At 51.9% G+C, this 20,594-nt stretch overlaps 1 protein-coding gene and 3 non-coding genes across 7 annotated transcripts; all 4 read right to left on the bottom strand.

The window, feature by feature from the left end:
• Positions 1–133: 133 nt before the first annotated feature.
• Positions 134–20,095, bottom strand: EIF4G1 (eukaryotic translation initiation factor 4 gamma 1). Of its 4 annotated transcripts, none has more exons than XM_086674862.1 (34): positions 19,941–20,095; positions 19,064–19,120; positions 18,746–18,839; positions 18,361–18,447; positions 17,836–17,856; positions 17,083–17,259; positions 16,760–16,859; positions 15,546–15,658; positions 14,633–14,725; positions 14,363–14,429; positions 13,252–14,082; positions 12,882–12,970; positions 12,600–12,786; positions 12,372–12,505; positions 12,089–12,247; positions 11,735–11,923; positions 11,100–11,297; positions 10,730–10,876; positions 10,268–10,504; positions 10,000–10,104; positions 9,718–9,877; positions 9,414–9,514; positions 8,464–8,566; positions 8,133–8,235; positions 7,671–7,903; positions 7,422–7,540; positions 7,123–7,295; positions 6,696–6,821; positions 6,456–6,537; positions 4,124–4,222; positions 3,875–4,009; positions 3,683–3,764; positions 3,401–3,541; positions 134–759 (listed from the first exon to the last, which is right to left on the bottom strand). In XM_086674862.1, the coding sequence occupies exons 3-34, from the start codon at positions 18,803–18,805 to the stop codon at positions 575–577; spliced, it is 4,836 nt and encodes a 1,611-aa protein (XP_086530988.1). In that variant the 5' UTR covers positions 18,806–18,839; positions 19,064–19,120; positions 19,941–20,095; the 3' UTR covers positions 134–574. The 4 variants fall into 4 exon arrangements, with proteins under 4 accessions (XP_086530988.1, XP_086530989.1, XP_086530990.1 ...); XM_086674863.1 differs by having other exon boundaries at positions 11,735–11,920; XM_086674864.1 differs by lacking the exon at positions 17,836–17,856.
• LOC147577331 (small nucleolar RNA SNORD66) lies at positions 9,593–9,668 on the bottom strand. The gene has a single exon (XR_015240565.1). It is a non-coding gene; the product is annotated as a small nucleolar RNA SNORD66 (small nucleolar RNA).
• Positions 10,171–10,234, bottom strand: LOC147577330 (small nucleolar RNA SNORD66). Its single transcript, XR_015240566.1, has one exon. It is a non-coding gene; the product is annotated as a small nucleolar RNA SNORD66 (small nucleolar RNA).
• On the bottom strand, positions 13,116–13,190 carry LOC112850609 (small nucleolar RNA SNORD66). Its single transcript, XR_003222712.1, has one exon. It is a non-coding gene; the product is annotated as a small nucleolar RNA SNORD66 (small nucleolar RNA).
• Positions 20,096–20,594: the final 499 nt, after the last annotated feature.

The following is a 20,594-nucleotide window of genomic DNA, read 5'->3' as shown; positions in this document are numbered from 1 at the left end:
CTTGGACAGGGAAGAGGCAAGAGGGGTGCCAGGTACAGGAACTGTTACAGTGCCAGCTCTGGAAAGGAGACTGCCCACCTATCCATATCCCTTCTCCAGAGGGAGTAGGCCATAAAGCAGGGAGGCAGTGAGCTTAATTGAATTCATATTTAATAATTACAGGCACCGTGCCCCCCCCTTCCCCCTGCCCAGGCAGCAGCAGGGGTGGTGCAGGGGCTGGGGCATATGCCCCCAGCAGCGAGGACGGCAGTCCCATGAGTGATTTTCAGAAAATAAAAAAGGACCCCAGGGGCAGGCGGTGGTGCCCCCCCCCAAGACACACCAAATTTCAAGACTTTATATATAATATATCTCTGTGCCCCAGGGGGAGGAGAGGGACACCTGGCAGCATCCTGGAGGGGGGCCCCAGGCAGCCCCACGCCATCCTGCCTCTTCAGCCATTTTATTAGCTCAGACACATCGCACTACAGGCACCCACTGCCACCGCCGCTGCTGCCGCCCCCCCTGCAGTCCGGGCGGCTGGCCGGGTCATCCGAGTGTCCATGGGGCTCCAAGTCCCCGGCCCCACCCGCCCTCAGTTGTGGTCAGACTCCTCCTCCTCCGCTTCACGAAGCCACTTGAAGAAGGCTGTGACAGATTTAAGGGCTACGCCCTTGCCCTGTTGCTCAGCGGGGTCCTTGCTACTCTCCCAGCTGTAGAAGGCATCCTCTTTCACCACGTCCTCGTCATACAGCGCATCAAAGAACATCCGAAGCAGGTCTGCAAGCAGGCAGGACAGCAGTTAAGGAGTGCTGCCCACAACCACCCAACCCACTCCCAAGCTCCACTGTTAAAAATCAAGGCCCTGACCTATCATCCTGACATTTGTGTGTCTGACCATTGATTAGAGTGACTAGGTAGGTCTCTAACAAGGTGTTAATCTTACTTTACGATCTAAGACTGCTGCACGCACAGGAACAAATCACAGCAGAACCTTACAAACCTGCCTTACCTTGGCAGCTTCTCCATTCATGATATATTTAATGAGGAAAACTATATACAGAATTGGTACTCCTAAATTTGGGAATCACAAAAGTCCCAGATATACCACTCACCAAAGTCAAGGGTTTATAACCTGGAACATTCACTGGCCACCATTACAGATTCTGACAAACTGGATCCCCATTTCCCCTTATTTTCCATACATCTGAACATACACATCCTCTCTAGCCTTGACATTTTTACGTGTGCCACATCCTTTGCCAGGATCATCTTTCTCTTGTCACCTTCCTAATGAATTCTTTTAGGTTCAACTCCAGCAACCCTTCCTCTGACCCTCTTTCTCCCCAACCTGGCTTCTAGTGAAGCCCTCCCTAGCGCTTGTCCTATCAGGCCTGAACACAACCTGTCCCATTCCCTATACTGTACTGTCAATCTTTCCAAAAGCAAATGGAGGCCAAGTAGTGAAACATTTCTTCTAAATAAAGAAATAAAGCGTAGGTTCTAGAGTCCAGGCCTGGGTGAAACGCTGACAGCCATCTATGAGAAGCTGCAAACCAGGATGTTCCTCAGGGCGCACACACCCTCAAATCCACAACCACCACCCGTGGACAGCCCCCCAGCCCCATCCTATGGCAGCAGAGCATTCGTCCCAAACTTGTGCTCCAAATCCGGTGCATCCCACCCTGGGGACCCTACACAATCAATTATCCACTCTGCCCTGTATCTTCAAACCCAAGTTTCTCCCATCTAAACACAAAAGGCCTCCATCACAACCACAATCTCTTACAGTCAAACAAAAGATTTTTGTCTTTGGACGAGACATTAAACACTTTGTCTACGCTTGCTGTTTTCCTTTTTTCCTATCTCACTCAAGTATTCCTCAGTCCTTTCCAATCCAGAGTGTCCCCTGCTCTACTAAATACTGTTTATGCCAGAGCGGCCTCCATGTTTTTATACTCCAAAGGCCCTAAACCGTCAGCTCTGCTCCTATGGAACTCTCAAGCAGCATCTAGCATTACTGACCACTTCCCCCTCTTAAAATTACTTTGTCCTTTGTTCACAGGGCCCTGTCCTCCTCTGGTCCCTCCCTGTGGGTCCTCTACTTCCTCAAGGCTCTACCCCATATTCTCATTGCTCTCCCTTGGGCAATCCCATATCCTCTGAGGACTTGCACATGTGTTGCCCTGTGTCAGCTTCTCACAGATCAGCCACCAACCCTGACCTCTTCCTCTCCAAATGAATTCCCATAATACTCAACTGTCTACCTGACATCTCTGATCACCCCCACCCAGGGACCACAAACCCAATTATGACCAAAATCAACTTGACCCAGTGTTCCCAACCCCCAGAGTGTACGGTATACCACACTATCACCTCACTCAAAGCATCCTGAGAGTCATACATTAACTTAACCTGTCTCATCACCTCTTCCCCCTTAGGCCAGTGTTATGTCTTAACTGTAGTTACACCCCTCCCAGCTTCACTGCCACCAGCAATACAACCCACTCCTAATTTGCTGCTCTTGCCATGTTCACACTTAACCCATTCCAAACCATTCTTCCTACCAAAGGCCCAGATGAGCTAAAAACTAAAATCTCACAAAGCCTTTTCCTGTCCTTAGGCTGAAGGCCAAAACTTGTCCCACGGCTTAGACAGCCCTGCATGACCTAGCCCACATCCATCTCTCCAGCCCCATCTTGCCTCACATAAGGCTGGCTGCTGTGCTCGCCCACACTGGCCTTTCTTGAACAGTTCTGTTACTTTGTATCAAGTACTTTCTGCCTCAGGATCTTCCTTTACACACACAGTTCCTTCAAATCTCCCCCTCCAACTGGTCATTTAGCTACCATTTGTCACTTCCCACTCATTATCCTTTAGACTAGGTGTCCCCAGAGAGTACCCCACAGGACCCATCTTCCAACACTCATCACCACTGTGTTACTCTATGCCAACACAGAACTGTACTGGACTTTATCACTGCCAATGTCCCAGTGCTCTGGCACATACCTATCTGCTGAATGCATAATCTCAGGCATATTAACCTAAGCCTCAGTCTCCCAGTAAGAAGAAGGGGATAACGGCATCGGCCTTAAACAGTAGTTGTGAAGATTAAATAAGGCAAAAAAAGAAAATCATCTCAACCCCATGCCAGGACGCCAGAGCACTCAGTATTTAGAAACTGTTATCACTTTTCACCTCCATGCTCCTGGCACAGAACAGTAGTCAAGTAATCTTCACAATGAGTCTAACTTCTTCCATTTGTAGGCAAAGAAATAAGCAGTGCAGGGGGAAGGAATCAATCACCAGGGCATTTTGCTCTACTATGACCAGCCCCCTTTCTTGGGTTGAGACCCTTCGCAATTACTGCCTCCTGTTCTCTGGCAGCTCCTCCACCCCACCCCTGCAGCCCGGCTCTTACTGGCGGGCTGTTCTAAGGTCACTACAAGGGCCTGGAGGGCGTAGAGCGCTTGCAACTCCTTCTGTTCATCACATAAGTATTTCTGTAGCAGTTTCGCTCGAGCTTTCAGCACCGCGACATCCACTCGGAGGGGCGTCTCAACTACAGGAAGACAGACGGGGTTAAGCAGAACAATGCACCCTCAGCCTGGTCCAGTCCACAACTAGGAGGCAAAGACCAAAACCTTCCTCCCTCCATCTGCTGGGCCCACCCTTGCCCCTCCATCTCCCTGGCTCCTCTTACAGATAATTGCAGAATAGCAGACAGCTGTCATGAGGGCCCGAACTAGTGTGTTGGATGCTACCTGCTGCTCACTCAGGTTGGCCTGTGCAGAAGAGAAACAAATGGCCTATATGTTCTGAATTCTGTCCCTACCCGCACACCAAAAACTGCCTCTCCTGTATGCCTCTCTCCCAATATCCAGGAGACACATACCTCTATCCAGTCAAACACCCGTTGGTTACTGCTGCCCTCCTTCAGCAGCTTCTCCAACTGTTTGCTCAGCTCCTCAGAGGAGAGCATCCTCTGGCCGGGGGCTTCAGACTCCTCGCCCAAGGTATACTCCACCTTCTACAAATGAAAAGACCCAAATAGGAGGTAAGTATACCATGTGAGTCACTGAGGGAAGAGGGAGACGAATGGCCAGTCCCAAATGCTAGAATTAACCTAACTCCAGCCGCAAACCTGTTCAGCGACAAACGCACTGACGTCCTGGCCTTCAGGTAGAAATTCTTTCCAGCTGAGTCCAGCTTCTCGCCACAGCATCCCCACCTTTTTGGGACCCTAGAAAATGTAAGACCAATTCAGTAACCCTCTCTCCCTCTAAGACATAGTTCCACAAATGTCATCTAGCAAATATTTACTGAAAGCCCATTAGGTGCCTAAGGGTTCAAATTGTTACAGAGATACCAACAGGCACAGTCTCTCCATGCCTACAGACTGGTACTACCACCCAAAGACACAAGAACTCATCTACCACAGTGCTAGGAAACTGAGGCGGGGGGTAGGGTGCGGTGGGGAGAACAGCCTAACAGCCTCTATGAAAGACATCAATTAGCTTTCACAAGACTGCCTTTACTGAAAAAGGTAAACAACCAAATCCAAATACCTCATCCCAGACTTCTACATTCCTCGATGTTTCTTTTTCTAAAATTGCTTAGTTTTCCATTATTCCAACTTACCAAACGCTCATGGGAGAGGACAACTTCTAACAAATATGCCTTTTTAGTTATTAAGTCCAGAAACTTTTAGATACAGATCTATCCCTCCCACAGCCCCCAAGGCAAATCAGAAATCCTCACATAAACAATAGTCTGAACCCATTTTCTGTTAGGGAACAAGGCATTCTGAAGACATTACTCTTAAAATAACCGACACTCAAAATGATGACATTAATCCTAAATAAGACGATTATACTTCACGAATTTTAAAGATACTCATTCCAACACCGCTAAAATTGAACTGCCTCACAGTTGATATATTACATTTAAACAAATGACCATAAGTTTTTTTCTTTATTAACAGTGCAAGAATAACACATCCTATAACCTAATACACCAGATTTAATGAACGCGGTAGTTCAAAGTACTTTTCTCTCTTTTTAAACACAAACTACCCTGCTACACATTTCTATCCAAAAGGATTAATAGGACGCTGAAAGAGCAAGTCCTTTCCACTAAAGTCTCATTTGTCCAGGTCCCAGGGGAGCTAGACTTTTTTTTTTTTTTTTTTTTTTTTTTTTAGTGTTTATTTATTTTTGAGAGAAAGAGAGTGCGAGCAGGAGGCGGGGCAGAGAGAGGAGACACAGAACCCAAAGCAGGCTCCAGGCTCTGAGCCATCAGCACAGAGCCTGAGCAGGGCTCAAACTCACAAACCGTGAGGTCATGACCTGAGCCGAAGTTGAAGTCGAAAGCTTAATGGACTGAGCCACCCAGGCGCCCTGGGAAGCTAAACTCTTAAAAGTGCCCTTCCCAGCTCTCACTACCAGAGTACCCTGCCCAACTTGCCTTTCCCATCTCTCCACTATGACATTTTATAGTCACCACTTAACTTTCACAAAGCAGTCCCAGCGCCCTTCTGGAAAGGCTTTCTGTCATGAACATTACCAACCTCACAGTACTCAAGACACTCCATTTTGACTATTTTATTTCACGCTTTACTTAACGCTGTTTTTATTAAGCTGTCATTTCTTACTTTTCTCTTCCAGCTGGTTTCCTATGTTTTATTCACGGTGGTATCTCCAGTGCCTAGTATGTGATTAGTAAATGTTTTTAAAGAATGCTAGCTTAACCGGGGCGCCTGGGTGGCTCAGTTGGTTGGGCAACTGACCTCAGCTCAAGCCATGATCTCACGGTTCAGTTCGTGAGTTCGAGCCCCACGTTAGGCTCTGTGCTGACAGCTCAGAGCCTGGAGCCTGCTTCGGATTCTGTGTCTCCGTCTCACTCTGCCCCGCCCCTGCTCACACTCTGTCTCTCTCTCAAAGATAAACAAACATTAAAAGAAAAAAAAGGGGCGCCTGGGTGGCGCAGTCGGTTAAGCATCCGGCTTCAGCCAGGTCACGATCTCGCAGACCGTGAGTTCGAGCCCCGCGTCAGGCTCTGGGCTGATGGCTCAGAGCCTGGAGCCTGTTTCTGATTCTGTGTCTCCCTCTCTCTCGGCCCCTCCCCCGTTCATGCTCTGTCTCTCTCTGTCCCAAAAATAAATAAAAATGTTGAAAAAAAAAAAAATGTAATTAAAAAAAAAATGCTAGCTGAACAAATCAATCAATCAATCAATCAATCAATCAAGGGCTTCGGGTCTTAGATTCCCATTCTCCTCCAGCCTTGACGAGAACTCAACAGGAACTGGTCAGTGCCAGTCTCAACATTTCCTCTCCCAGGTACCAACACACAACTACCATCGCCATTAACCCCATCCCACCAAAGGACCATGAGGTTTCAGGGTCACAGCAAGGAGCCAAAACCGGATGGTGGGAAGGGAAGTCCTGACACATCACCCCCAAAAGGCTCTCACTCACCATGCTTTTACATAGAAGCCCCAGGATCTCCAGCAACAGAGAAGCAGCTTTGCCCATGGGTCTCAGAGGTTTTGTAATCTCCCTACAAGAAAATTACAGGGAGTGTTGATAGCCTCCAAAGCCCTCTCAACACACTACCCCATCCCTCCCTAAACCCAGGCATCAAACTTGCCATACATCCCTCCTTTCCCCTCCCCAACTCTGTCTTTACCTCTCTTGAATCCCACTCAAGGGGCTTACCTGAACAGTTCCCCCATAGGTACTCCACCTTCCTGCAGAATGGGCGTTATGAGTTCTGCTAGGTAAAGCCACACATGGGGGATGTCAATTTCCATGTCTTCAGCCAATTCTAGGATTTCATACAAACTGCAGATGAAATGAATTCAAAGTCAGGGCCTTCTAGGAAAGACCAGCCAGACCTCCCACCCTCCATCTGGGGCATCACAGCATTGTTAAAGGATCAACTGTGGAGCCCCTGGGGAGCACTTCCTAGGCACGGGGCAATTATCTCAAGCTAAAGCCACACTCCAGTCCTTACATGGTACACCCCTATCCCTGCCAAAAGATCTGTTAACCAGGACAGTTGAGGAACTCCAAGGTTCCATGGGTCCTATAAAGGAGGGAAGTCTGTGGGTATGGAAAAATAGGAGGCCCTAAGAAGGCATACCCTTGGTAGTACTGAGCAGTGGAGAGGTGCCCGGCAAAGAGCAGCTGGTGCAGCAGCCGCCCCATATGCTCACGAGCGATAGTGCTGCGCTCCAGTGTTGACTCGATGCCATGCCGCACAAAGATGAAGAGCAGGGAGGGTGAGGCCAGCTCCTGTACGCACTGCACTGCCTCCTGCAGGTGTGCAGGGCAGGAGGGAGAGGGCAGTCACCGTCTGGTCCAGACCCCATATTCCATGCCTATCCACACACGTCCTTCCCTGCCCACTCTGCTGTCACTCAGACCCCTCCCAATGCCTACCTTCATGTCATTGAGATGGAGATATTCTTCGATAATGGCTTTGGATTTCTTTTCCAGCTCTTCCTCAGAGAGTGCAGCCTTTGGGGGGCTCACCGGGGGCAGGGTGGCTTCTCGCTTCACTGAAAGGGAAAAAACAGATTGAGGACTTCAGTTCTAATTTTCCTAGAAAGAAGGGCCCAGAGCTCTGAAGACGGTCTGGGGACTGCCTAGTCCCAAACATACCCTTCCCTTCCTCTTCCAGCCCCTTACCAGCATCCCGCCCACGGTCCCGATCCTCCGTGAGGCTAGCTGCCTTGCGCAGTCCCTCAGGCTGGGAGGGCCGCTCTCTACTCCGTTCTTCCACTTCCTTGCTGAAGCTCCGCTTGGTGGCAGGTGTCCGAGAGCGATCGAGCCGGTCTCCACGCTCACTTCCCCGTTCGCTCCGCTCTAGGCGGTCTCCCCGGTCCCCGGCTTTCTCACCTCTTTCCCGGCTCAAGCTACTCCTGGAGAAAAAAGCAGGCACGTCACCTCTCACCTATATGCCTAGCTGCTCTCTTGTATTAACTATCCAACATGCTGAGCAACTGCAGGGCCTAGTTCCTGGCGTCAGGAATGTGCCCCATCTAGCCAGAGGTTCTGAGCATTACAGGTGTGAGGATTCCTATAGCAACACCAAAGTCCAATCACAGCACTCTCACAGCATAAAGAAGAAAAACATCCAGGAAACCTCACCTCTGTACCACACGTCTGCTATCTGTATTTTCTGTAGGTACTGCTTGTTGAAGGGCTGAGAAGCGGTTCAAGGTACTAGTAGCTGGACGAGCAGCTTCTGATGCTGGGGAGGCAAAAAGCACGGATCAGAATCTCTTGCTACTGTCTTCCATTCTATCTCCTACTGTTTAGGACACTTGGTCCTAGTCCCGACAAGAACACAGTTTATTCCAGCCCCAAACATACACCTCCCATTACTACCTAACCACTTTGTACCAAAAGCCTCCCTTATAGACAAGGCTCTGACCTCAAGAGAGAATAGCCACCCAGCTCCTTACAACGGCCTCCATACCTGCATCAGAGGGCTTGGCTCCTGAGCCTCCACTGCTGCCCTTGCCCCAGCTCAATCGCCCACCAGGTGCAAAGAGCTGGTTGTTAGAATCAATGGAGCCGGGCTGAGGAAGGAAAGGGGAGTGGAGTCATGAGTCTAATCTGGCCAAAGCCCGCAGCCACAAGGTAGCAAACTGCCTAGACCAGGGGAAACTTTTCCTGTAAAAGGCCAAATAGTAAATATTTTAGGCTTTGTAGGCCATATAGTTTCTATTTCAACTACTCCACTCGGCCACTGTAGCACAAAAGCAGTCATGCACAATACTTCAGGGAAATGAGAATAGTTATATCCCAATAAAACCATGGATACTGAAATTTACATTTTGGTTTTTTTTTTTGTTTGTTTGTTTCAACGTTTATTTATTTTTGGGACAGAGAGAGACAGAGCATGAACGGGGGGAGGGGCAGAGAGAGAGAGGGAGACACAGAATCGGAAACAGGCTCCAGGCTCTGAGCCATCAGCCCAGAGCCCGACGCGGGGCTCGAACTCACGGACCACGAGATCGTGACCTGGCTGAAGTCGGACACTTAACCGACTGCGCCACCCAGGCGCCCCTGAAATTTATATTTTGAATAATTTCATATTACATAATACCTGCTTTATTTTTTTCAACCATTAAAAAAACACGAAGGCCATTTCTTAGCTGTGAAATGTAGAGAAGCAAGGAATGGGCCAGATTTGCTGGGAGTTTGCTGACACTGGCCCAGACGGATGTGAATACAACCCCGGCTAGAGCTGGCAGCCCTGTCACTAGCAATCTAACTAGATAGTCTAAGAGGGAAAATTCAGCCGTCGCCTTCCCAACCTCAGAAAATGAGGGGACTGAGATCCAAACCTATGCTCAATGTCTGTTTGATCCCTCTTCACCCTCCCATGACCACCACCCCTCCCTCCAGTACACACACCCCTACCTTCGTGATCTTGGTGAGCCGTGAGGTGTCGATAGGGCGGCTGCCCTTGCTGATGGGGACTGTGTTCCAGCCACCATCATCCACAAGTGGGAGGCCTCGGCCTGGGACAAAGAAGAGGGCATATTGCAATAATGAGTAACTCCTAGCAGCCATATCACCTGGGGCCAGCCCAGCCTCCCTTCCTCAGATCCTCAGTTCCATCACATGATCTCAGTGGCCCAGACACGTGGCACTAACAAGAAGTCATCAACGGAAAGCTTAACCCCTTACTCTGCCCCCTCCTTAATCTGAGCCTCAAACTCACTAATAGGTGGGCCTGGAGGGCCACCCCGACGCTTGTCGCTGCCCTTGGCCATTAGCTGCTGCACTTTTACATGTTCCCAGTGCTCCTCCATCTCAGCCTCCTTGTGGATCTGGTCAATGGTCTTGGGACCCTGGTCCCCACGACGTGGCACCCAATTGCTCTGTGGGTAGAGAAGGCCAGTCACAAAGTAATTACATCAGATGGCCAGACAAAGCCGTGTTGGGAACTGGGGACTGTGGGGTACAGGAAGCAGACCAGCAGTGGGAAGGAGCGGACACACACCCGTCGCAGATCCAGCACGTCTTGCAGCATAAAGCGGATTCGGGATGAAGTCTTCTTTTCCTTAATGATTTTTTCCATCTGGTTGAAATACTGATCCATCCGGGGCTAGGAAGAAGCAAAGGCACCAGGTCAGGAACTTGTAATACCTCACCTCCAACTGTAGGCCTGGCCCTCCTCAGACCTTCAGCTCCATCATTGTGGCTCAGTGGCCCACACATGACAGCCCAACAAGGGGTCTGTCGTCCCTTCCACATCCCAGGACCCCTACCTTGGCTTTTTCAAAGTCCAGATCTTTGCCAATGGTAGTGAGCAGACGACAAAGGCATTCAAGAGACTCTTCATCATGGTTCTTAAGTAGTTTAACCACACAGTCATGCATTATTGCCTCCGTTAACATCTTCAGCTTAAACAACTCCCCAATAAACTTGATATTCCCTAAAGAGCGCCGCCGGGCTATGTCTCGAGCCTCTTCCAACTCTTCCTTCAGGCGTCCTCGTTCTTCTGCCTGTCAGTTATAGGACAGAAATCCATCAAAAAGGTACCCAGCCACTGGGCTAAAACGTCTCTCCTCCACTGCATTTGGATTCCTAAACGTAGCAGCAACTACTCATGCCTCAAGGCAGAGAAACCTCCAAAACACCATGAACCCCCACCCCTCCCTTATTCCCACCCCCAATTCTATAGCAGAGTAGCAACCGGATGGACAGTGGGTTGGTGGGTTTTCTCTCACCGTAGCAGCTTCATCCATTTCTTTTTGCTTCTTCTCAAAAACCTCATCATCATCTTTGTCTTTCTCAAACTCCTTCTGACATCGATTCAACAACAGTTTTCGGAAGTTCACGGTCACTGTTGGCTTTTCTGTAGTGGGCACTTTCAGCTGTATGTCAAAGAGAATGTCACATTTACACTGGTCCCAAGTGGGAAGGCCCTCCAAGAGTCTTTAACTACCTAACCCAGGAAGACCTCTGGTCCCCAATCTGCCTCCTTCTGGCTGCCATCAACGGCACAGGCTGGAAGAGAACCAAGAAGCTGGACTCAAGGAGTCTCAGGAAGAGAAGTAGGGAACTAGACCACAAGGTTTAGTAACAGTGGAAACTAACCGCCATGAGGCAGCGGCACATGTTGGCATAGGCCACAGAGAAGTTGGGCTCTGAAATGGCCTTCTCGAAGATGAGGTCAATGACCCCTTTGAGGCGTTCCTCAGTGTCGATGGCCAGCTGTGTCACCTGCTTCATCAACTGCTGGAACATCTGGGGTGTCAGCTTATTCAGTATGGAGCGCACCCTGCGGAACAGGTCCTGGCAGAGGGGACAGAGAAGACACAGGATCCAGTGAGGTTCTCAGAAGAACAGAGGTCGCTGGGAGGAACAGTAGAGGGTGGTAGGGACTCAGGTAGACACTAGTGATAAGAATGACAGAAACAGGAGCAGCTGGGTGGCTCAGTCAGTTAGGCATCTGACTCTTGATTTCAGCTCAGGTCTGATCTCACAGTTCATGAGACAGAGCTCCACATCGAACTCTCCACTTTCCGTGAGGAGCCTGCTTGGGATTCTCTCGGTCTCCCTTTCTCTCTGCCCCTCCCCATATGCACATGCACTCTCCCTCTCTCTCTCAAGACAGATAAACATTTAAACAAACAAACAAACAAAAGAACAGAAACAGAGAGGGCAAAGTTGACTCAGAGGGCAGACCCCGAAAAGAAAAATTGGAGACCAAAAACAGCACTTGTCAGTACCTGGGTTTTGCTGCCATCAGCATCCTCTTCCCCTCGATCCTTATCAGCAGCTGTCCGCTTGCTGCTGGGTTTCCAGGCTTTCTCTGCTTTGTTCAACTTTATATCTTCAGTCATTAACACCGTGGCAATGATCTTGCGTGGTTCCTTTCGGGGGCCCTGCTGAGAGCGCCGGGGTCCCAGACCAGCCTGCTAAGCAAGGGGCAAGAACAAGTGAAGACACAGAGCCAATCAGCACAACCTGTGACACTGCCACCACGCATCTCCAGGGCAGTTTTCTCCCCATCTCTCAACAAGACAAGGGAGCCATCCCCCAAACCCCCTTGACCATCTGTCCCTCTAGCCAGTCCCACTCACCGGCCCTCGGGGCAGCTCCCCACCTGGCCCACCCCTTGGGGGCCCACGGTTGCTAAGGGCTGGTCGGCCAAGGTTGGCAAAGGAAGGAGTGAAGTCTGGGCCGCAATTTATGCCTTGAAGTCTAGCGGGGTCCAGTGGCCGTAGTGGTGTTTTATTGGCCTGTGAAGAGGATGCAGAAGGCATGAGAAACAGTTACGGCTCTTGACTACTCTCTCAGGACCTCAGGCACCTCCCCCAGCAAGCCCGCCAGCCCAAACTGACCCTCCCCCTCAAGCCTACCAACCTTATCCAACACCACATCGCTGATATGGGGCAATCCCTCTGGCTTCTGCATACTGGCAAAGATGAACTGAAAGCCAAGCAGGAACTCACGGTCATAACGCTTTTTCTCCTCAAGGTTTAGAGGCTTCCACTGATCTACGAGGAAGACAAGATGAACCAATCATATACACTGGTCTCCTGGGGGCCTGGCAAGAATATACAACCCTTCTCAACTTTTCCCTCAGCATACCTGACTTATACTCATACTTCTGCTCCCCTGGCTGGATGTTCTCAGCATTGTGAATTTTGTCTTCCTTTGAGTCCCAGGTCTCATCTGCTTCCTCAGGCCGGGGGGGCACACTGCTGCCCTCAGGCTCCACACCAGGGCTGGTGCCTACAGGAGGCTGATTTTCCACCTCTGGTACTCCCGGGCTCACCTGTAACCACAGGACACCCCATTTTGGTTACAGTATGATCACTGTTCCATACCCACACTCTGCCCTCTCCCCTCCATTACTTTCTGCTCCCTTACCTCCTTGAAGGCATCTAGAAGGTCTCCTACAGCCTCCTTCTTATTGAGCTCCTTAATTTTCCGTCTCCTCTTTGGCACAGACACTGCCACTATTTATTTAGGGGGGAAAAAAGTGGGAATAACTTCTATGGGGAACAAAAGTGGGAATAATTGGGGAAATAAAAAGCAGCTACTGTATAGTATTTCCTCTTTCCAACATACCCACTGTGGACTTAAAATTCCTTAATCTCGGAATTTTAGCTCTTAGGGTCCATGACAAGGCTTCTATGACCCAGACACAGTGGCACAAATGAGAGGTCATCAATAAAGAGAAAAAAAAAAAAACACACCTTTCAGTCCGCCCCACTTCTACCATCCCATCACACCTTACCTTGGGTGGCTGCTGCTGCCTCCAAATTCTGAGGCAGGTGGGCTGCAACAGGGGTGCTCTCTTGGGGAAGAAGTTCCTCTCCTCCTTTCTCACCCTCAGCATCTCCTGTTTCTCCTTCTTCTTCATCTTCTTCCTCTTCCTCCATTTCCTCCTCCTGGGTGGGGGAAGCAGCTGGAGGAGCCATAGCTGGAGTGGCAGAGAGGACGGCGGGGGGAGCCACTGATGCTGTAACCTCCTTGGCCTGCTCCTGTGGCTCACTGACTGGGCTTAAGTCCACAGCTGGTGGCGAGGGGGCTCCGTTGAGCAGTTCCTCAGGTTGGGCAGTTGGAGCAATGGGCACGGGGGATTCAGAAGGACAAGCTGGCGGAGGGAGAGGAGCAATCTCTGGGCTCGACTCAACCTCTGGTTCCAGATCCTCAGATGAGACCATGCCGTTAGGTTCAGGCAGAATTTCCACTTTGTGAGATGCAAGGGGGGTGGGAACCTGGAGAGGACTGGAAGAGAACTCAGATTCTGGAATCGGTTTGCTAAGTGTCACTTCTACTTCCAGTATGGGTTCGGCGAGGGGAGTGGGTTCTGGAGAGAGGCAATATGGCTCCCTAGTTTCACGGGGCATGGGGGTGGATTCTTCTACAGACATCTGGATCATCCCCGTTGTCACAGTGTCCCCAGGAATGGAGAGGACTGCAAGATTAGGCTCAGACCCCGGTTCCAAGATTGGGGGTGGTGATGGGGTCGGACAAGGTGACGAAGGCTGGGATTCTGAAGGGCTGTGCTCTGGGCCAGGCAGCCCCGGCCGGCTCCCAATGACTGCTCCCTGGGACCGGTCATCTGCACCACAAAAAAGACAAGTAATTAAAAGCAGGTCTTCAGTGCTGTTGTTCCTCCTCCTCCCAGCTAAGACATTCCCGGCCTAAATCACCCCCGCAATCTTCTCCTTATCTAAGCCTTTTCCCTTCTCACCTAAAATCTGATCCACCCGCAAAATCCCACTACCTAAACCCTAAGTCATTCTTCCCTGGCACCCAGGTCAAGTCACTCCACCTCCTCAGCATTTGAAACTGTCACACTCCTTTTCACCATAAAAGCTCTGCCCCACCTGCTTACCTACCTGGCCGGACAACAACAGCAACCTGGGGTGTCTCCCCATTAGCTTGAGGCTCCAGACCGCCTCCCGTCTGCAAGACACAAAGAGTTACCAAGTTTGCCCTGAAGAGGCCCACAACCCTTCTCTACTAGAGCCATTTCTACTTTAAGTCTGCCAAAAATCCAGGAAAACAGGAAAACAAATCCCTTAGTTGGAAAAAAAGATCAAAGGACTTGAGAGTCCAGGTCAGAACAGCCATCGTAGCCAGGGCCTCACTCAAAGAGCAGACAGTACCTGGGGAGGGGTGGGTGTGGAGGCGGTGCGGGCCCCAGACATGATCTCCTCTGTGATATCCTTCCCTCCTTGGTTTGGATCTCGAATTCGGATCTGGGGAAAGAAAGCTCCGGGATGAGTGGGAAGCAAGGGGAGCCCACCTTTCCACCCTGCCCCACTCCTAAGACTCCACACCAACCCCCCACTCCCCACTGGGAAGCGGGTGGGTGAGTGCCAGAAACCCCATGAGTTCTACTGTCAACCCATCCAGCTCATCTTGTATTCCCTGCCCTGGCCCCCACCCCTAAGAGACCCTTGACCTCACAGAGCAATCTCGTACATCACAATGCCCCTCCCTCCCTCATCCCTACCCCACCAGCAGTCCCCAAGTCAATTGGCTGCACACCCTAGAGCCCAGGACCCCCATCTAGCACCCATCCGGCTCACTTGTGGCTAGTCTGCCTGATCTCTGGGGGCAGGGCCCAGATCCAGTGGGTGGAGCCAGGGTGACTCAGCGGCTTCCCCAGCCCTGGCACCCTATTCTGGGCACCACGCCCAGGGCTTGAGGATTGAGCAGAGGCGGAGGCCTCAAGAGCTTCCAGGACTGGGAGGTGGGGGGTGGGGCCACAGAAAACAAACCATTTCCAAGACAAGCCACCAGAAACCCAAAACCGAACGTAGATCTTATAGACCCCAGAACCTTGGTCTCTCAGGAACTCCTGCACTAGCCACTTCAGTTCTTCCCATGAGCTGCTTCTACACTGAAGTCTTAGTACCTTATACTTTACAGAGAACCTGAGCATTTCAGATCCCCATTCTCTAACCGCTCCCGGCTGAAGATCTCCTTCCTCAACTTTCTGCTCCCTGACCCACAATATGTCTGACCTTGATTCTCCCTTTCCCAGATGTCCCAGAGCCCCTTGCTGCTACTCACGGTCTTCCGCTCCCTCTTGGGAGCAATCTGGGGTGGCTGGTTCATCAAAACTGGGGCGGGGGCCACACCAGTGGGAAACTGCTGCACACCCTGGGCTGGGTAGTAGGCGCCAGCTTGGGAGGGGGGATGGGCGAAGGGGGATGGAAGGGACACAGAAAGGAAGAATGGTGGCAGTGTCAGGGCCCAACCATGTACAAATGCCTGCTTGAACACCTCCCATCCCCAGAACCTCTCATCACCCACGGCCGGCCCCTCGCCCTGCCCCACCCACCTCCCCAAGGGAGTTAGGTGTCTATCAAAGCTGGGGAACCAGTCTGAACTGCGTTTACAAGAATTCCTGACACTGACACACACACCTTATAGGCGCACACTCCTTCCCCTCCACACCAGCTACCACTACCAGGAACTTCTGTTTCTCTTTTACCCTATAAGATATAATGTATGCCTCCGACCCCCAGCAACACACACACACATGTATTCTGAGGGAGCAGCAACTACTTAACCTGAAACAGAATCAGGTCTTTGGCTGGGAATGAGAAAAACAGATCTGCCAACCCTGTCCCACTCAACCTGAGTCCAGTTCCAATCTCCAGCCCTTTACTAAGGGGCAAGGAAACAAAGAGTAACATTATGAACCAGGCCCAGGAAGTGGAAAAATTAATTCCTTAAAGCAATGGTCTCCAAAATGGGATGCATTCTTTAATCTCATCCATAATATCCACTTGTTTGTTTTTGACAAACAACATGTTATTTGTTTAAATGATGCATATGTATAAACAAACAAAACACACATATTAGAGGTACACACTCAAAATATTTCCTGAGATGATCAGAAAATTTTGGAAACGACTGCGATAAAAAAGACTAATCCTTTCCTAGAGTATAAGTGAAAAACAGCTACAAAATCCTCTCAAATCCACATTACATGGGCTCCCACCAACCACAGAACAAGTGTCACAGGAAATGTTTACTAACAGGCCCTCAAACTTGTGCATGACCCTATATTCTTTGACCTGAGAAGGACTCCTAACTCTCAGCAATAGGATAAAACACTACCTGCCCCTCACCCAACAAGTTACATATTAAGCACCAATCCCTACTTAACCCTATCATTTTTAGACCAAGGAATGAGCCTAGGAAGGGTCTAGGAATTTATAGGTGAGTTTAGATGCTCCGTGGGACTCACTCTCAACCTGACTCCTTCCCCTGCTTACCATAAGTTCCAAACTCTGTAGGGCTTGCACCCGGATAGAAGCTTGGGGCTCCTGGCTGTACAGGATACTGCTGTGTCGGGACAACATATGTGGAACGCCCCTGGTGGGGAAGGGGGAGGAGGGGAGAGCAGTTGAGGGAGCTATGAGTACCATATCAAACTACAAAGAGAACGTAGGGCAAGACAGGACAGGTCAACTATGGGCAATGACCAAAAGGAAGTCCCACCTCTGGAAAAGAAATGGGACTGGAGGGTCAGGGTAGGGGAGGTGGGGGTTCGGGTTTAAGGTTCCATGGCTTCCAGTCCCCAAGCCTCCAACCTCACCTGTCCAGGGATGTAGTAGGCCCCTTGGGAGGCTGAGTAGGAAATCTGGGAAGGGATCATCATTACTTGGGATCCAGCAGGGTAGACATGAGCAGCTGGGCCAGGGCGGGCGGGGGCTGCACTCTGCACTCGGGAGGCTGCACTGCTCGGGGGCTGGGCCCGGCTAGGGTAGAAGTGCTGTCAAGAGCGAGGAAGGCAGTTGGCATTGGGAAAGGAAGGAAGTGGACAGCAAAATGGCCACTCCACAATGTCTCTACTCTGGAGAGAAATACTGGGGGCTTTGGAGCACAGGGACCAATCCTAACTCACCTGACCAACTAATGATTAAGTGGCCTCTTGTACTCACACATACTCTCCACATTCAGGTATACACTTTGCACTCCATGAATATACTCCCTCACTGCCGTGCATACTCACGTCACTTCCACCAGGCTACCCTCTGCAGAGGCTTCCTAACACCCAGATGCATCATGCCTAAGTGAAGCCCTTTTGGGCAACATACTCCCCAGCATGCATTGCTCCACCCTAAGGTACTGAGAAACTAACCACTAACATGCAACAGTCTCCCAGTTCCCAGATATGCACTCTGCAAGACTTAGCCTCTAACATGCATCGGTCAGTCTCAGACTGAGGACCTTAACAGCAAACATGTCCCCACCCTGAAGACCCCCAGTCCCTGTATCTAGTCCTCGACTAGGGCGGAGGATAATGGTGAGACTATGAGAGGGTCCAGGATTAGCAAAGGGGTATTACCTGCAGAGACCTGAATCCTCCCTGAGAGCACATGGGGACAGGAAAGAAGAGAATTATCTCCAAGGTGATGAGGGGGAAAAATGAAGGAAGTAGGACAAGAATGCTGCCACTTAGTGAGAAAGAATTTAGGGAACAGAGAAAGGCAAGAACCAGCTGGAGTGTTTACTTTGCCATAGTCCAAAGAGAAAGAAGGGAAGGGAAATGGAGCAACCACAACCTCCCAGTAAAAGAAGGAAATAGGAAAGAAAACAGGAGTTGGCAGCGGGGCCCAAAGCACTGCTCCCAATTCTCAAGGCACCAGGACCCCTACTAATGCCACCCCACAGACTACATACTCCCCAAGGGGCCAGCCACCGTAAGTAATCAACAGCACAAAGTGCAGAGACACATGAAAGAACACAGAGCAACTATCAGGAAATTGGGGCAGATACAGGGTCTCCACAGTTTCCATGCGAGGCCCAAACTGGCCTAAGGTTTCCATGGCTCCCACCCAGGCACCCTACTCCCCTCCCCACAGCCCCTCACCTGGCGGGGCTGAGAAGGCGTGTTCATTTGTGTCGCTTGTGGCGTACTGAACACCACCGGTGCTGTCTGCCCCGGGGGAAACGCTGGCTGAAGGGGGGAGACCAGAGTTCAGCAAGAGGGGAAACCCGGGTGGGGCAGAAACCCAAGCTGGTAAAGTAAGGGGAGCAGACCTGTGGCAAGAGCTTTAGCAGTCCACATGCCCCCTCTTCCCCATGACAGCCCCTGGGAACAGCCCAGGGGCCCTGTCTCAATTTGGCAGCAGGAAGCTGCACTTTGCCCTGACACAGATGGGGGTGGGAAAATCCAGAGGTTGGAACCTGTTCCTGACCAGCTGCCTGGTCTCCCCCACCCCCACCCCAGTCTCTGCTAAATCCTCCCTAATTACCTGTGGGAGTCCAGGGGATGGGGCAGGTGGGGGGCCTGTGGGCTGTGGAGCTTTGTTCATTTCATTTGGTGCCACATCAGGGTCCCCCCAGCACCTGTTGGGAAAGAGTGGAGCTCGGAAAGGAGAAGGGACCCAAGCTTAAGGCAAATGGAGTGGGGGGAGGGGGTGAAGCAAGGGCCGGGTTCCACACCGAGTCCCGGAGGCGCGAAGGGGTTGAAAGAGCAGAAAAGATCCAGCTTATGTCCCCACCAACACGTTGTCAAACCAGCATCACCTCCAACCACCCCCCTGATCTGCTGAAACAGCCCCCTCACTCACCCCCTCGGTTAAGAATAAGTCCACGGTGCGGCCTACAGGTTCTGGGCATCCGAGGGCCTGGGGTTGGGAGGTGAGGGGTATCAACCTGGCTCCGCGGGGCCCAAGACCAACCAGACCGGAAATTCCAGGTCTCGCTGGCACCAGGCTCCCGGATCACAAATGGAGCTAGCAGCTTCGGCCGTGGTGTCCCCACCCCCCACCTGGGGACACCGGGTTCGGGGCCAGGCCCAGGGGCACACAAGGCACGCCTGCTGCGGGTGGCCGCAGGGGCACCCGCGCGGGGCCAGACGCGAGGCCTGCCGCCGCCCAGGAGTGGAGACCAGGAAGGGCGGGAGTCGGGCCGTAAAAGGCCAGGCGGGCGGCGGCCGAAGAGGAGCCGGTTTCTAGTAAGTGAGGGTCGGCCCGGAGGGCGGGCGGGGCCGGGGGCTCCTCCCTGCCCGCCGCTGCCGCCTCCCTCCCCTGCGCCCTCCCTGCGCAGCGCCGGCCAGTGCCAAAGAACAACGTGTCACTTCCCGGCGGCCGGGCCGCAAAGGGGGGAGGGGGCGGCGGGCCGGGAGCCGCGGTGCCTGCGCCCGCGGGGCCCCCTCGGGTCAGACCGAGGTGGCACTTCGCGGCCGGCGAACCCGGCGCCCTCCCAGCCAGCGGGGACCGCATATTCCGGCCCTGCGCTCCCCCACCCCCACCCAGCAGCCAGGCCGGGCCAGGCCGGGCACACGTGGGCCAGGGATCGGGCCCTGGCGGGCCGGGGCCCGGGCTTGGGCCGCGGGGCCAGGGCGCCGGGGCGGCGGCGCAGGGTGGCCGGTCCCGGCCCGGATGGCGGCGGATGCGGGGGGAGGGGGTGGGGGGGCCGGGTCGGGCCCGGACATGGCGGCTTTACCTTCAGTCTCCTTCAGTCCGCGCGGCCGAGCCCCACGCAGCCGCACAGACGTAGTCCACAACCATTTCCGGCTCCCCGCACAGATCCCGCTCGGCGGCCACCGCTTCTCCGCAGGCGCAGCCGGCGCCCCCACGTGACCGGCGCAGAGGGAGGAGCTACGCCCGGCGCCGCGGAGCACAGAAGATTTGCCCCGCCTGGTCATGTGACAGTCACTGCCCGCCCCCGTGTCCCCTCCCGAACTTTGGAACTTCCAGTCTGACCCCCATCTGCGTCTCCGTTCCGCGGTTCTTTAGTTCATTCATACTTAGAGCATTTATTGAGTGCATACTAAGTACGAGGCGAAGTGCTGGCCAGGGGCTGAGAGTAGCGAAATTCATTAAAGACTCAGTCCTGCCTAAATAAATCATGATACAAATAGGAAAATAAAAATTATGCAACCTTTGAAGATAAGGTGATTGAAATACTTATTAAACTGAATGTTAGGCCAGAAAGATTGAAACATTCTAAGAAATTAGTATGAGTAGATTTGCCTCCCAAAGATCAGCCACTCCCAGGGAGGGACAAAAGTCAATCATGGAAAGTTCAGAATAGTGACGAAAGAAGTAATCCCAAAACCCCTTCCCTGCAGCCAAAAGACTTGGCACCAGGAGGAAC

The sequence above is a fragment of the Puma concolor genome, chromosome C2 (genome assembly GCF_028749965.1).
Source record: "Puma concolor isolate L17-30 chromosome C2, mPumCon1.1.hap2, whole genome shotgun sequence".
Lineage (NCBI taxonomy): Eukaryota > Metazoa > Chordata > Mammalia > Carnivora > Felidae > Puma > Puma concolor.
This window is presented reverse-complemented; position numbering and strand designations above follow the sequence as displayed.